This window comes from Pituophis catenifer, unplaced genomic scaffold (genome assembly GCF_029215685.1).
Source record: "Pituophis catenifer annectens isolate HBS135680 unplaced genomic scaffold, rPitCat1.0.hap2 SCAF_2, whole genome shotgun sequence".
NCBI lineage: Eukaryota > Metazoa > Chordata > Lepidosauria > Squamata > Colubridae > Pituophis > Pituophis catenifer.
In genome coordinates this window covers 158,798,737-158,813,723 of record NW_027256882.1, presented here as the reverse complement: position 1 = coordinate 158,813,723, position 14,987 = coordinate 158,798,737, and the positions used below count along the sequence as shown (strand labels likewise).

At 40.5% G+C, this 14,987-nt stretch overlaps 1 protein-coding gene across 1 annotated transcript; it reads right to left on the bottom strand.

The window, feature by feature from the left end:
* Positions 1-1,353: 1,353 nt before the first annotated feature.
* On the bottom strand, positions 1,354-14,707 carry LOC139310695 (keratin, type II cytoskeletal 4-like). Its single transcript, XM_070934905.1, has 9 exons — positions 14,198-14,707; positions 11,023-11,234; positions 9,538-9,598; positions 8,969-9,064; positions 7,927-8,091; positions 7,151-7,276; positions 4,354-4,574; positions 2,039-2,067; positions 1,354-1,919 (listed from the first exon to the last, which is right to left on the bottom strand). Exons 1-9 carry the CDS (start codon positions 14,705-14,707, stop codon positions 1,354-1,356), a joined length of 1,986 nt encoding a protein of 661 aa, XP_070791006.1.
* Between the last annotated feature and the right edge of the window lie 280 nt (positions 14,708-14,987).

Here is a 14,987-nt window from a genome sequence, read left to right as displayed (position 1 = left end):
GAGGGAGCTGTGCCAGCATGTATATATTTACTTACAATTCACAGAGAAAAATTTAGAGACAGAAGGAAGCAAGAAACAAAAACACTAAAGTGAAGCAGAAGCCAAGTGCATGCATGCAGTTTATTGAAAATATAGAAGGAAGCTTGGAGTGCTTAACAAGGAGCAAAATATAGCAACAATGTAGATATTAAAGATATACCGGTATGTCCTTTGCAACTAATCCTTAATCAGAATAGTAATGCTTCCATTGAACTATGGCCAAGCACACTTAATTAAAAAGATGCAACAGAATTTCACACTACAATTAAGAAACCTTCTAGCTTGTTATTTGGATTCAAATTTCTACTAATCTTTTTTGACAGAAAATTGGCTTTTACCAGTAACATCTGAGTGCAGAAGTAGACAGCCTACACGCATCATTCTCTTCATCCCAACATTTCATAATTTCAATTCTGAACTCAGCATACACATTTTTTTTAAAAAGAGGTTTTAACAAGTGGAAAAATGAATGTGATCCCGATCCCCAGTCTAATTGCAAGTCTAGCTGTAGCAGGGAAGAAAAATATATCAAAGGAAGTATTCCAGTGTGAAAATGAGTGCAAAGAAATCAAGAGAAGAGTTCAGTGTTAAAATGTGTATACAGTAAATCTAGACACGGGGGAAGGGAGAGGCAGGGGAAAGAAATGTTATTTGCAATCCCATCTTGGACAGTTAATACGGGACTTCCCTTTCTGAAATGATTTGCTAGGCACCAAGGGCAAAAAGGAAATCAAAAACTAAAATAAAATCCCGAATTCAAAAACAGGCGAAAATTAAAATATTCCCAGTGTAGATTGAGGGGAAAGGAGCATACATGGTTGGAGACTGCTTGAAGAGTCTTAAAGACAGAAAACCCTGACCGTTACATGCTGAAGCAATCTACAGTAAGCTATCTCAAATAAATATAAGGTCCTGCTATTTCTTTCCCATGGGGTGGGTAATCCAGAGGCCCTGTGAAATCCCAGATGCCTAGGCATGCCCCCCAGAGCCTATTCCCCATTTTTCAACCCTTTTCAGCCATTCAGCTGGTCTCTAAAATTGAGCAATTAATCAGGGTTGGTTCTGGGGGAGGAAAGGAATGGCGGAAATGGAGTGGTTCTGAATTTTCCCTTTGAGAGGATTGATTCTGAATTTGCTATGAGCCAGCCCCACCCATTCATTTGCCGTGGCCGTGCCCAATACCTGAGACTGGCTCCTGGCACACCCCAAACCCTCAATATGGTTTTAATCTAGAGCATGGCTGTTCCCAGTCATGAATTTAATGATTCATGCATCTGTCTCCACATGAAGTTCCTTCTTCCCAGCTCCTGGGATTTAGTACATAAATTTTCGGACTGAAGAACTGACTGATGTGACTTGGACATTTCTAAGCCCAGAGCTGCTCTCACCACGGGAAGCCCCAAACACAGCTCCGGACATGCCTCCAGCTCCAGAACTATGCATTCCCATGCCAGACCCTCCAGAAACACAGGTGGCTCCTACACTATGGTGTATTCCACCATGGTGACTACTTGCACAGTTTCCATCTGCAGAAAGACCTGAGTTACCGGTATGTCTGCCACCTCCAGAGGTCATTACATGTTTGGTGGTAACATTGCCTGAGTAGCCACCACTGCTAGTACTAATCCCTCCTGCAGTTCCCAACCCAGCCCCATGGACCATCCCATGATTGACTCCGGCTGCCATGCCTCCTGAGCCTGCTGTAGTCCTGGAGCCCATAGTGTGGACACAAGGTGCACTCCCAGTAGTGAAGCCTTCTCCCATGGCATTGAAGTTCCCATGATTGTGTTCCATGCCTCTTCCTGCAGCAGCACCATAGGCCACTCCGACTCCCATTCCAGGGGGACACTCACCCACTGGGTAGCCTCCACTAACCATTGCTGTAAAGGTGGCAAACAAGAGAGGTTCTGTTACTTTGATGGCAGGCTTGAAAATAGCAAGCGCACAATATTGGGTTGCACATTTTTAAGTGGGGTAAGGGGATGTTGAATGTACTCACCAACACTGACAGGGTTGCCTGTGTAAATCCTGTTAGGATGAGAAAAGTGAAGATTAGAACCAGAAGTGCAGGATGGCTCTACAGATCGTATTCTTTAAAGACTCAATATTTCAAAAACAAACATTTTGCATTCTTTGCCTATAGACTATATTCACTGTCAGAATGGTCAGCACCACTATTTAAATAGGATGTTCTGGTTTGTGGCTAGCACATCAGAACTGCGGAAATCCGTGTGGCCCTTAAATGGAAGCAAAGCCACGTTTTTCTTCCACATCATGTTAGCTGGATTTTGGTAACTCAGTCCTGATGATGCTCAGAAGGTGGGTGAGGGGACTCCAAGTGTCATGGCCCCATTGCATCCTGGTTTGGAGGAGTTGAAACCAGGAGCCCCCAATGGGGATGGCATGTCTACCCTGGAATGTCTGAAGAGGCCGGGGGCTGAGGATTATGCTGTCCCAGGTCCCTCCAGCATTGGAGGTGGTGGTCGACTGGGCAGAGACCTGCCTGCCCTCACAAATGCAGAGGAGGATTGGCTGCAGACAGGCAGTGATGAAGAGAGGCAACAGATCCCCTCTAATGAGGAACAGCTGCTTCCTCCACTGGCTCCAAGGGCACAGAGAGTGGAGCAGAGGAAAGCTCAAAGGAAGTTTGTGAGGCTGCTGATGAGGAGGCCGCCCCACCCTTTCTTGCAAGAAACATCTGGCTTCAGCTGATTTAATCAGAGGCTGGAGGAGGGTGTCTTTGTCAGGAACAAATTGTTTGCTTCGGCACACACTTCCCCAGTCATTGTAAACCCTGACTTTGGTTTGTATTTCTGCCCTGTGGACTTTGAACCTTGTTTGTGGACATTGGACCTTGCCCTGTGGACTTTTGGAACCTTGCTTATGGACTATGGACTTCCTTCTTGCCTTGTGAATCAGCTCTGATGAATATTGGATTTAATTTGTGAGATTGTGTGGCACTGACTGTGGGTAGCTGCCTTCAGGAAAGTTTGGGGTTGAGCTTTACCAGTTGTTATAGAGTCAATTGTCACGGGACAGCAGAGCAATAAAGGACTTTATTGAAGCCTACCCTTCTCTATCAACCTGGGTCATAACACCAAGTATAAAATGTGAGGATCTCATCCATACAGTTAAGAAATGAATGAAATGGGAGAGAAGGTCTGTTTACAGGTGCCTCACATCCTACTTGTCCAACTGTCCATATGTTGAGAGAACATCTATTGATCAGCCTTCCCCAGGCTGATTACCTCTAGAACAGATAGTCTGTACCTTCCCAAACTCTCAACGAATAAAGGTTTGGTCTCTCTGGTAGAAAACTTAGGGAGTTGTAGTCTAAAACACTGACAAGTTAAGAACTTTACTTGGAACAGGTTACACTTTGCTGCAATACCTTTAACACCCTCAAACAACATCTGCCTATTTGAGGTCCTAAGACTCAATAGGTGGATAAAAATGTCAAATCCAGTCGAAACATCTGGATGACTGTGCAACCAACATAATAAAGCTTATGAGAAGCTGAATGAGGTGAATCAGTCTTCCCAGGTTTCAAAAATCTAGAGAATTCTTTGCTGCCATCTAGTAGCTCAGTGGATTCTTGTACTACATATCTGATTTCCATAAAGAGAAAGTAGAATGTAGTTCCAAGTGTTGCAAAGAATAACATCTTTTGGAAATCATATCTTCCTGCTGATTCTGGAAAGATAACCATAGAGGTCTCCCAATAAAAACTAATTTATATTCTCAGGATGGGCATATAAGGACATTTCTTATCCAGTATTCAATTCTTTATTTTTAGAATTGTATAGTACATTATTCCCAGCCTCACCCAATCAAACTACCGAATCATAACATTGCTGATTTATTGAGTATCTTTCCTTCCATAAATATAGCATATCACCAATTTGATGCTTTCCTTTTTAGTCTAGCATTCTAAATGCCACTTTCAAGTGGTGGGATTCAGCCAGTTCGCACCACTTTGGGAGAACCGGTTGTTAACTTTCTGAGCAGTTTGGTGAACTGGTTGTTGGAAGAAATCATTAGGGCAGAGAACCGGTTATTAAATTATTTGAATCCCACCACTGCCACTTTCCCATTTTAACATATTTTATAACAACATGTATAACATAACAATCTACAGTAGGTGTTTGGGTGTTCAGTCTTCCAATTATTCTTGACTACCGACCATATTGATTAGGATGAATAGGAACCCAACAATATCTAGAAAACCACAGATTGCTACTCCCTTATGATAGCTGGGCATTGCAAATATGTGTTTTTATATTTTTTTAAAGTATATTTAGAAGTGCACCTCACCTGCTCTCCTCTCCTTCCAGCAGTGCCTTATAGGTAGCAATTTCAATATCTAGAGCCAGCTTGGTGTTTAGCAGCTCCTGGTAATCACGGAGCAGGCATGCCAGTTTATCTTTCGACTGCTGGTAGGCTGTCTGCAGATCAACATGCTTACTTCGAGCATCTTTTAGGGCAATGTCACCACGTTGCTCAGAGTCACAAATGGCTGACTGAAGACTGGCAACCTAGGATCAGGAGAAGGAAGGCTTAAGGAAATACAGCGTCGACTGATTAAGATGGAGTGTGAAACAGAGGTATGTTGAATCTGATCCATGAGTGTTGAAGAAACTAGCTAAAGTTTCCTTGTCTTGTTGTCTTTCCTCTCAGCTAATTAAATTGGTCAGGGACATTGGTAGAATCAAAAGCAGATAGAGAAGACACATGGAACAAATAGGGAAGTTACTTGGACTCTAAGGAATAGGGGAAACTACATATTAAGCATGTGGAAATCCACCATAACACCTGTTGTTTAATATCTATGCCCCAATGTTGAAACACTGTACAGTCTCTCCACCCACTCTGTTTCCATTGCTGCCACCATTCAATCTGCTGTCCAGCAGCTCATCCCAAAGGTACTTTTTTCAAAAGGCAAATGGGCTTTGCTTTTCCTTCAAGACATTTCACTTCTCATCCAAGAAGCTTCTTCAGTTCTGAAGAAGCTTTGGGACAACCATGACCTGGATGTCTGAGAATCTCCATAGACATGTCCAGCAGCTCCTCATGCAATGAACAGGCAGCTTGGCACAGAGAAGCGATGGGATGGAGACCTAGCAGTCAAGGCAAGTGATAGTAAAGAAGGAAGGAACTAAGACGTAGAGTCCACCAGTAGGATCAACCCCTTTGTTCTCTTGCTATAAATTTTATCAATGTAATAGTAGTAGCATACATATTCACTCATTGAGCACTAACCGTATTTCCAAGAAAACGAATATACCGGAAGGTATCATTCCCGATTGAATATTTCACTCAGATGGATTTGATAAGCATGTTATGACTTAATATTCCTGCCAACCAGGTGGCGGAGTAATTGTGCTATTTTTAATCCAGGCCTTGCTTTAACTTGCCCTTTAGATTTCTTCCCCACTTCCAGATCGCATTAGCAAACTTCACTTTACTTCATTTTGATTTTTGCTGTTACAGGGCGCTATGTATTATCTATCTAAACCAATTTAATTCAAATATATTTTAGTTTTGCTGTGAAGTGAAGGCGGATCATGTTTTTTTGAGCAGATGTCTAATCACGAAATTGCAATATTTATGCCTAAACTGCCAATCTTATTTCCTAGTCTGGATGTTGTTTTCTAGAAATTTAGTCTCAATTTAGTTCCATTCTGTATCATGTTTCCAAATCTTTATATATTAATTGATTGTTTATCCTATGAGAATTTGATAATCTGAAATTACTGCCATTAGCGTTTGATTTCTGAATTTTTTATTTCTTTTCAATTGTTGTTTTCAACCCTTGAAACAAAGATAGATAGCTAATATGTGGTGGCATTTAACTACTGAAGAGCTTCCTTGAAGTCATAATGGAGATGTTACATATTTTAACATTGCCATTTATTGTATAATATATGCCAGCCTTTGGCAGCTTCTATTTGTTTCTAGCCACAGCAGGTGGCAGCATCTCATTGACTTTGGCTGATGTGAAAAAAACTAATCCAATTAGAACAGGGTTAGGATTTGGAAGATTATCAGGAAATCCCAGGGTTAGATTAGGAAAATGTAAAAAAAAAATATCCCAGAAGAAACTGGGGGCAAGTAGTCCCAGAAGCCAAACACAATTCAAGAGATACTTTCTTATTTGTTTTTATGGTGAGCCAGCCCTATCCTTCAAATATTCTCCTCCTCAGAAAACAAATGTACATTTATGGAGGGAAGGGGCATGATTTTATTTGTTTTTGGGGGGAGGGGAGAACAAGATCTTGATAGCACAGAGATTCCCTTATATTTTGCACTGTGGTATTTCCAAAATGAGGGTGAAAGAACACATTGCAATTTAATGGACATTCCAGAAGAGCACCTGAGAGTAATCTTCAGAGAAAACCACAGTAGTTTTCTTTTTCTTTACAGTGAGCCTCTTTGTAAGGATCTGTTGTGGCCCGCTGCCGGCCAGTGGAGCTGGCAGCAGAGTTGGACAGTAAGGAAGTTGGAGAAGAATATGGACCAGTCCTGGGGGCTGGGGAAAGCTCGAACAAGGGCTCTGCATCGGAGGCAGAGAGGGAGCTAGACAGCAGTGAGGCAGAGGAACAGCTGAAGCTTGTTCCCAGTGTGCGCATGTGCAGAGCTGCCAGAAACTAAGAAAGCAGGGTCGACTTGGGAGTAAAGCCACACCTTGGAGGTGATTGACCCCTCCCATAGGAAAAAAAGAGGAGTGGGGTTTTGCAGGAAACAATTCATTCCTTCAGTCATTTCAAGAGTGGGAAGATATGTCTGTGAATCCCAGAGACTCTGTGCCAAGTTTTGCCTTGCACTGCGTTTGGAAACTATTGACATGGCAGCTTTCCAAGCAAGATAAGGTCTGTGTTGATAAATATTTCTCTGAAAGACTGTTTGCCAGGCTTTGCTGACTGTGAATGAAAGGAATTCACAGTCATGTAAATAAAAGAGGTTTTTCCGGGACCAAGACTCTCTTTCATATTTTTTGGGAAAGCCTAGGTCAGAACAGGATCAATAAGATCTCAAGATTCCAGAGAATCTGTTTACCTGCTATTGTAGGAAAACAAGATCATTCAAGATGAAATAAGATTGACTTCCCTACCTGTTTCTTTGCATTTTCACTGTCCGTTTGCAGCCTCTGGACCATCCTGCTGAGCTCTGCAATCTCGTGCTGGTTGTTTTTCAGTTCTTCATTGAATTTGCCTCGATTGTTCTGAATTTCTGCAATCTAATAAATGAAAATCAGCATCACTCTTACTGTCATTTGAGCAGTCGATGGCAAATCAACATTTAAAAAAAAAATCCTTCATCATTTGCTGTGTTTTGTGGTATAGGCCACACCAGGTACGGGATATAACTGTCTGTTATAATAGCTGTGATTTGTAAGAATAAGCTGGACAGAAAGATAGCAATAGCAATAGCAATAGCACTTAGACTTAAATACTGCTTCAAAGTGCTTTACAGCCCCCTCTAAGTGGTTTACAGAATCAACATATTGCCCCCAACAATCTGGCTTCTCATTTTACCAACCTTGTAAGGATGGAAGGCTGAGTCAACCTTGAGCCAGTCATTATTGTGGGAATCGAACTCCTGGCAATGTGAGCAAAGTTAGCTTGCAATACTGCATCCTAACCACTGTACCACCACTGCTCTTATAAGATCTGAAGAAGGCAGTAAGACTTACGGGAGGAGAACATTGTTAGTTTTCCTAGTGGTCAAGGGCTTTGTTTAAGCCTCTCATCTGACAGTCCATGCCAAGATTTGCTTCACAGACCCCAATTCATGGATGAGTTGACTCAAACAAAGAGCTCAATTGTTGCATCTTGATCTGTTTGATTTTCCAAGCAAGGTCCCTATGTCTATCAAACTAACACTCACCTTGCTGTGGTAAAAAGCTTCAGCTTCTTGCTTGCTGGTGTGAGCAATATTCTGATACCAGGCTTCTACGTTTTTAAGGATGAGGTCCATATCCAGGTCACGTGTATTGTCCATTTTCAGAACCACAGAAGTGTCACAGATTTGGTGATTGAACTGAGTTAATTCCTGTAGAGCATATGATTCCAAAATAAGTGCCCACATCCTTGTAGGGATATATGAAACATTACATACATAGACTGTGGCATGCAAAAAACCCCAGTTTTTTGGAGGGTGCTGTTCTTGATGCAACACATGTAGGTTTCTGCTGTTTGGGCCCAGACATAGAACAAATAAGGGACTGTTTTGTTCTGTGCACAGAATGATTGTTTTGGTCTTGGCAGAAATCACTTAAGGTAAAGGTGGGAAAAATGGGATATAAGCCAAATACATTAGGGGTTGAAGGGACGGAGGGAGGGAAGAGACTGAAAAGATGAGTGGATGAACAGGACAATGGGATGTGCCATGGTAGGAATTGGAGAGAGCAGTAATTGCAGCTGAAGGGGGAGAGGGATGGGAAGGTATTGGGAATATGAGATGAATGGGCAGAATGGTGGAATATACCATGATGGAAACTACTGACAAGAAGAGCTATCAGAGGGAATAATATGCATTGTCTTGCCCTATAGGCCTATCTGGATTATGTTTCGCCTGAAACCTGGAACAGCCAATGCATTCTGGGTTCCAGTTCTGATCCAAAATGGCTCCGAATCCTCCAGAATGTGATAGTTCGTTCCAAATATCAAATGAAATGTTTCCCCTGTTTCTTCTAAACTCCTATATTATTGCCTTCTACTGCTTAACAATTAATGTATGTTGGGCCTCTTTTAGGATCCTACAAGAGAATGCCAATAAAAGGAGTGCATATTGAGCAAAGCTGTTAGAGCTGTGGCAGGTTAGGACCACACACCCACAATTGTATGATGTTCCTAAAAGGGAGTTGTTGCTGTTTTCTCTCTATGGATATGTTACCAACAGTTCTGTTTCATAAGAACTAGATACCCACCTCTGCAAAGATACACCTTAGAGTGTCCAATTCTTGTGCTAAAACATCAACTTTAGATTCCAGCTCTTCTTTAGTGAGGAAGACACAATCAACGTCCTAAGTAAAGAGGAAAACCATATAAGAAATTGTTTTGTTTTTGTTTTTTTAAAAAAGGAAGTTTAAAAAGTCTTTTTGTGGAGCAGGGGGAGTTTATATATTCATTAAGGTGTTGTAATAAAGAAAATATTTTTGAATATTATCTCAAAATGAGTTAAAGATGGATCATTTTTTAATCATCTTTGAAAGTGAGTGCTGTGAAATGCCAGGCAGCTGATTGTTAAGCAGATGTTCCTAAGTTGCAGCATTTACTGTGAAATCTTATACATCCATCTAAGAATGCTGATGGGTAAAGAAAGAAAACAGGGTTAAGAATAGGTATTAGAGTCTATTCATCCCAGAAATCATTTTTTTTTTAGTCTTTCTTCTGTCTGCATGAACCTATTGCCATCATTTAATGTATCTATGGAGGTCTAGCTAAAGAACTTCCGAGTGCAAAGTTTCATGTATTTTATGTTATGTTTCAAAATTACCTTTTTCAGCACCACAAAGTCATTCTCTGCTGTTGTACGCCTATTAACCTCATCTTCATACCTACATTAGAGAGAAAGGAAGGCTGGTTCTTAATGTCAGACACATTTAAATCAAAAGCAGGTCTCACTGGTATGTTTTCATCAGATAATTTTGCCACTTTTTCATTCATTTAGTTAAAAGGCCTCTAGGTTCTCTTCATGGCCAACAGACTCACCCCAGGCGGCTTACATATAATAAGCAAAATACCACAACAGTTAATGTATCCTTCCAAATAGTGAACTACCTAAGCAACAATTTGAAACTCAAGCAAAGCCCTAGATATTTGTTGGAAAACTGATTTTTAAAGCTTTTTTTTTAAAAAAAACTGGAACATAAACTGGAACAATAAAAAAAAAAGAAAAAAGAAAAGAAACATCTCTTGTTTTTACACTGTAATTACTATCCTGGAGCTATCATATCATGTAGAGAGCTGGTTTGGTCTAGTGCAGAGGTCTTCAAACTTGGCAGCTTTAAGACTTGTGGACTTCAACTCTCAGAATTTTCCAGCATAGCATAGCTGGCTGGAGAATTCTGGGAGTTGAAGTCCACAAGTCTTAAAGCTGCCAAGTTTGAAGACCTCTGGTCTAGTGGTTAAAGCATGAGGCTAGAAACCAGGAGGTTGAGTTCTCAATCCTGCGTTAGTCATGGGTGATTTTGAGCCGGTCACTGTCTCTCTGCCCAGAATGTCAGAATCTGGTGACAAGCCAGTCAGCCAATTCCTATCACAATAGATGGATCAACTCTTGGCTGATTTGACAAAAGAAGACCTGGCTTGCACTTTGTGGGAAAAATGCTAGGATGGGGGTGGGGGAAGGCTATAATGAACTCAGTGGTAATGTCAATACAACTTAGATCAGCCTTTTTCAATCTGAGTTTCACTGGGTTTGCTGCTCACAAAATTTTCAGCCCCACTGGCTGGAATTGCAGCTCCAGCAGATCTGAGAATGGCAGATGGGATAAATACTGATAGTCCTCGACTATTATTTAGTGACCGTTTGAAGGTACAACGGCACTGAGCAGGATGTTACTTGGAACCCTGACAAAAAGTGACTTATGACCATTTTCACATTTATGACTATTGTAGCATCCTGATGGTCATGTGATCAAAATTCAGATACTTTTTTCAATGACCTACTGACAAACAAAGTCAATGGGGAATCCAGATTCACTTAACAACCCTGTTAACAAACTTAACAACTGCAGTGATTCACTTGGCAATTGTGGCAAGAAAGATTGTAAAATAGGGCAAAACTCACTTAACAAATATCTTGCTTAGCAACATAAATTTTGGCCGCAATTGTGGATGTAAATCGAGGACTATCTGTATTTAGATCCTGCCTAGATCCTGATAGACCTTATCTTGAAATGCAGCTAATCAGATTCTTATCTGGGGAGGGGATTTCAGTATATTGCCAAGCTTCAATCTTCCAAATATGTTTACTCACCTAGACCTATATTCCTCAACTAGTTCCTGCATGTTCTTCTGTTCGTGTTCCAGTTTTTCTCTTTCACTTAGGAGACATTCCAGTTGTTTCTTAAGTGAGACAATGAAATTCTCATAGTAGGCTTCGAGGTTCTTCCGGGTAGGCTGAACATACTGATTCAGGAGTTCCCACTTAGTAGCAAGAACTTTGTTTTGCTGCTCCAGGGATCGAACCTGAAAGAAACAATCTCTCCAGTAAATCTTCCAACTAAACCAGTTTCTCGCTTTGATTAGCTGAGGGTGGCCTTATAACAAATAATCTAGGGAATCCTGCATCTTTAATAGTGAGATCGCTTCAGGGGTCTTCAGGATGTATCACTTGCTTCTAGATTATTATTAAAGCTACAGTAATTCCACCTTCCTTGGTGTCTGATAATCTAATGAAAAAGCACAAATTATGTGTGACCTAGATTGGGCATCCTCCCTGAGAAAACACTTGAAATCGGTATGAATCAAACACAATTTTAGTCTTTTGTGTGTTTCTTTTAAGCTGAAGGCCATTTCACAGATGCAGCGATAGCCTGTTGTTTGCTATAGTGCATTCAGGAAAGAGCCACACCTACTTATTGCTCTCTGCAATTATAACTATGCTTGGCAAACTGTTTTTCTCACAGTTCCCCAGGCTCTGTGCCCTGAAGTACCAGCTGTCTGTCAAACAAGCAACAATTCTTTTCACCTGCTCACTTCGCCTGCCGATGCTCTTATTGCATGACAGGTGAGCAGATGGAAAGGGAGATGGGGCCGATGGGGAGAATTTGGGAAGGGAGCTAATTAGTCCTTGGCTTGGCTTGGCAAAAAAAATGCAGTGGGTGGGGGGGAATTGAAAATTACTCAAAACTCCCCTATTAATCCATCAATCTGCGGTATCTATGATCTGCTTCAATCAGTTGAGCATCCAGGTTCAATTCTGAAACAGTCTATACAGATCCAAGTTTGTCTCTTGGAGATATGCTGGGATTACAGTTCCTCAGACTTTCCAGCCTCAGGGCTATATTGGCCCATTTTCTTAGGAAGTCTAATGAATTCTAGACCTAAGATGTATGGAGGGAGCCAAATGGAGAATGCTGAACTATACTAAAATAATCTGATGGAGTGAAATTATAGATCTCTGAGTTCTTCTACTTCCAAAACTAGAGGGGCCGATATTTCAAAACTTCTCAAAAAACTTCATCTTGTATGTAGCCCTATCTCTCGGATGGATAGGGATTATAGTCAACTTTTGTCTTGTTTGTGCAAATGTAATAGTTCCGAGAAGAGGCCTTGCTGTTGATTGCCACAAAGTAGGCCTATTTTGTGGTTGGTCATTTGTGCAAGAGGGCCCATCTATGATGTGTTTGAGGCAAATCATTGCCCGGGTCTTCCTTTTCTGAGAGTTTGGTGCTTAATTAACTTGACTGTCATGGATTAACTTTAAATTATTTTTCTCTTTCTCTTGAGTGTTTGACAAAACATTTAAATATTTTATTACCATCATGTTTGGCATACTACTCCAATTATAATAGCTTTTGCATTCCTGAATTATCTACGGTATTTTAAATATTCTTTTTCTTGCCTACTGCTTTGAGAATTATTTGGTTGATAATTCACTACTGACACTTCAGGAGCCTTATGTGTGAAGTAGTTTAAATAAATATTATACCTTGTCTACCATTGGGAATTAAAATGGTATAGTTCACATTTTTGCCATTTAGACTACCTGCGGTAGACAAACATGTCTCTTACAGCAATAGCTTCATGCAGTTTAAACTGATTCTTAGGCGCCAGATATTCTTACTCATTTTGGCAAGTGAATTTTTGCAATGGCAAAATGCTTCATGTACTCAGATGACCTCACAATTGCTGACAGACCCTCATTTGAATTGAATAAGTGACTGATCATGATGTGATTTTGTGGCTCTGATTTATCATTAGATTAGAGGACATATATTTAAAATTTGAAGAAAATAAAATGGAAAGGGAGGAAACAAGCTTCTAATTTTTACTGTTTCCTTCAATTTTCAGTTCAATTACAGTGAATCAGGATTTCAACCCCCATTTCCTATTCAGATATATTATTCTCATGAAATGGATCTATACAGATCCAGGTAATAACTTAATGAAACAATTACATTTATGTAATTATGCCTTCTCCACTTGTCTGCCTGGCCAAGTCAATCTCGTCCCTCCCCTGTTATAATTTCATTTTGGATTTTTTTTTTAAAAAAAAAAACAGGATTTTCTATTTAGCAAATATAAGGTTGGATAATACTATCACTTGTAAAAAAAAAGAGTCTTAATCCTAATGTTACTTGAAGTTGGAACAAGGCTAGGATTAGGGTCAGAAAAACCAGGTAGTTTTGATTGACATATGATGGATCATAACATGGGAAGAGTAGAATAATAGAATACGTTTGCAATAGGTCTGAAGAGTAAAGCGGAAAAAATGGATATGGAAAGAACTGAAGCTATTGCCATTTAATGAAGGAAATCTCAGGCAATAAAATTCCTGGTTCAAATGTTCCTCCTTAGAAAAAAAACTTCTCCCCGCCCTCCTGTTTGGTGAAGGCATAATGCTGATCTCTGTTTTAGGGTTTTTACCATATTTATTAAGATAACAGAGCTGGCAATCTGAATCCTAACTATATTCCCGGTCTCTCTTGATGCACACAAAGAAGCAAGTAAGCCCCTCTTTATGAAATGTCATAATTCAGGAAAGATTTCTTATAATTCGTTCCTAGCACAGCAAGAAGAATGCAACAGAGGGCATCTCCTAGATGTTTGTTCTAGAATGAGGAAGGCATGTAGCAAGAGATAAAGAAAGGGGGATAGATGGATTATTCCAAACTATTCTTAAACATCTAAAATTGAAAGTTTACAAAAAAAAATAGAATAGAATAGAATAGAATAGAATAGAATAGAATAGAATAGAATAGAATAGAATAGAATAGAATTTTTTATTGGCCAAGTGTGATTGGACACACAAGGAATTTGTCTTAGGTGCATATGCTCTCAGTGTACATAAAAGAAAAGATACGTTCATCAAGAATCATAAGGTACACCACTTAATGATAGTCATAGGGAACGAATAAGCAATCAAATCATAAGCAATCAAATCATAATCAAATCAAATCAAAAGAGAAGGATAGACAAACTCCTACCTTATCAATGAAGCAAGCAAACTGGTTGTTCAAGCTTTTCATCTCTTCTTTCTCGTGTGTCCGTGCTTTATGCTCCTCGGGATCAACTCCAAGAGAAAGTGGCTTCAAGAGGCGCTCGTCAATAGAGACCCCACGGATCCCTTCGCTTCTGGTGCTAGTCATGCTGTTCATTCTAGCATATCCTCCATATCCACTCTGGCACTCAGCGCCCCCATAACCTCCACCAAACCCTCCACCATAACCAAGACCTCCCATTCCCATCACCTGCCCTCCCATTCCCATGCGCTGTCCACCAACTCCTCCATAGATTTGTCCTCCACAGCCTTGGCTGTAAGATATTCTTTGGCTTCCCCTACCAAAATTATTCAGGCTCATGCTGGAATAACCACCAGTTCCACATGGTCTTCCATATGACTGGCATGGAGGAGCAGAGGTTCGTCCACCCACCATAGAAGCGGAGGAAAATCGCCTTGATCCACCTAAGCATCGAGACCCGACAGATATGTTCATGGTTAGGATTGGTGTTTCTGGTTTTTTTAAAAAAGAGTTGAGCAAACTATTAGTGAAGCAGTGGAATGAGGGAAAAGCAGAAGAGTGAAGGCAAGAGAGTCCCTTTGATTTGCAATCAGGGTTTCTCTCTTTTATATGGCTCAAGAGGTGCACGGGATGCAAAAAAAAATTATATGAAACAACCTGGGTTTGGTTTGCCTAGCAGCTAGAATCTATGCTCCCGAGCAAAAATCTTTGTCATAGGGGAAATAGCGTGGAATTAAAAAAAATGCTAGGCTTG

Excerpts from the sequence above, each read along its gene's own strand:
- LOC139310695 (XM_070934905.1), bottom strand. The coding sequence starts at position 14,707 with ATGAACATATCTGTCGGGTCTCGATGCTTAGGTGGATCAAGGCGATTT. Across the intron at positions 11,235-14,197 it reads TTGCTTGCTTCATTGATAAG|GTTCGATCCCTGGAGCAGCA; the intron begins GTAGGAGTTTGT and ends TGTTTCTTTCAG. Across the intron at positions 4,575-7,150 it reads GTGAAAATGCAAAGAAACAG|GTTGCCAGTCTTCAGTCAGC; the intron begins GTAGGGAAGTCA and ends TCCTGATCCTAG.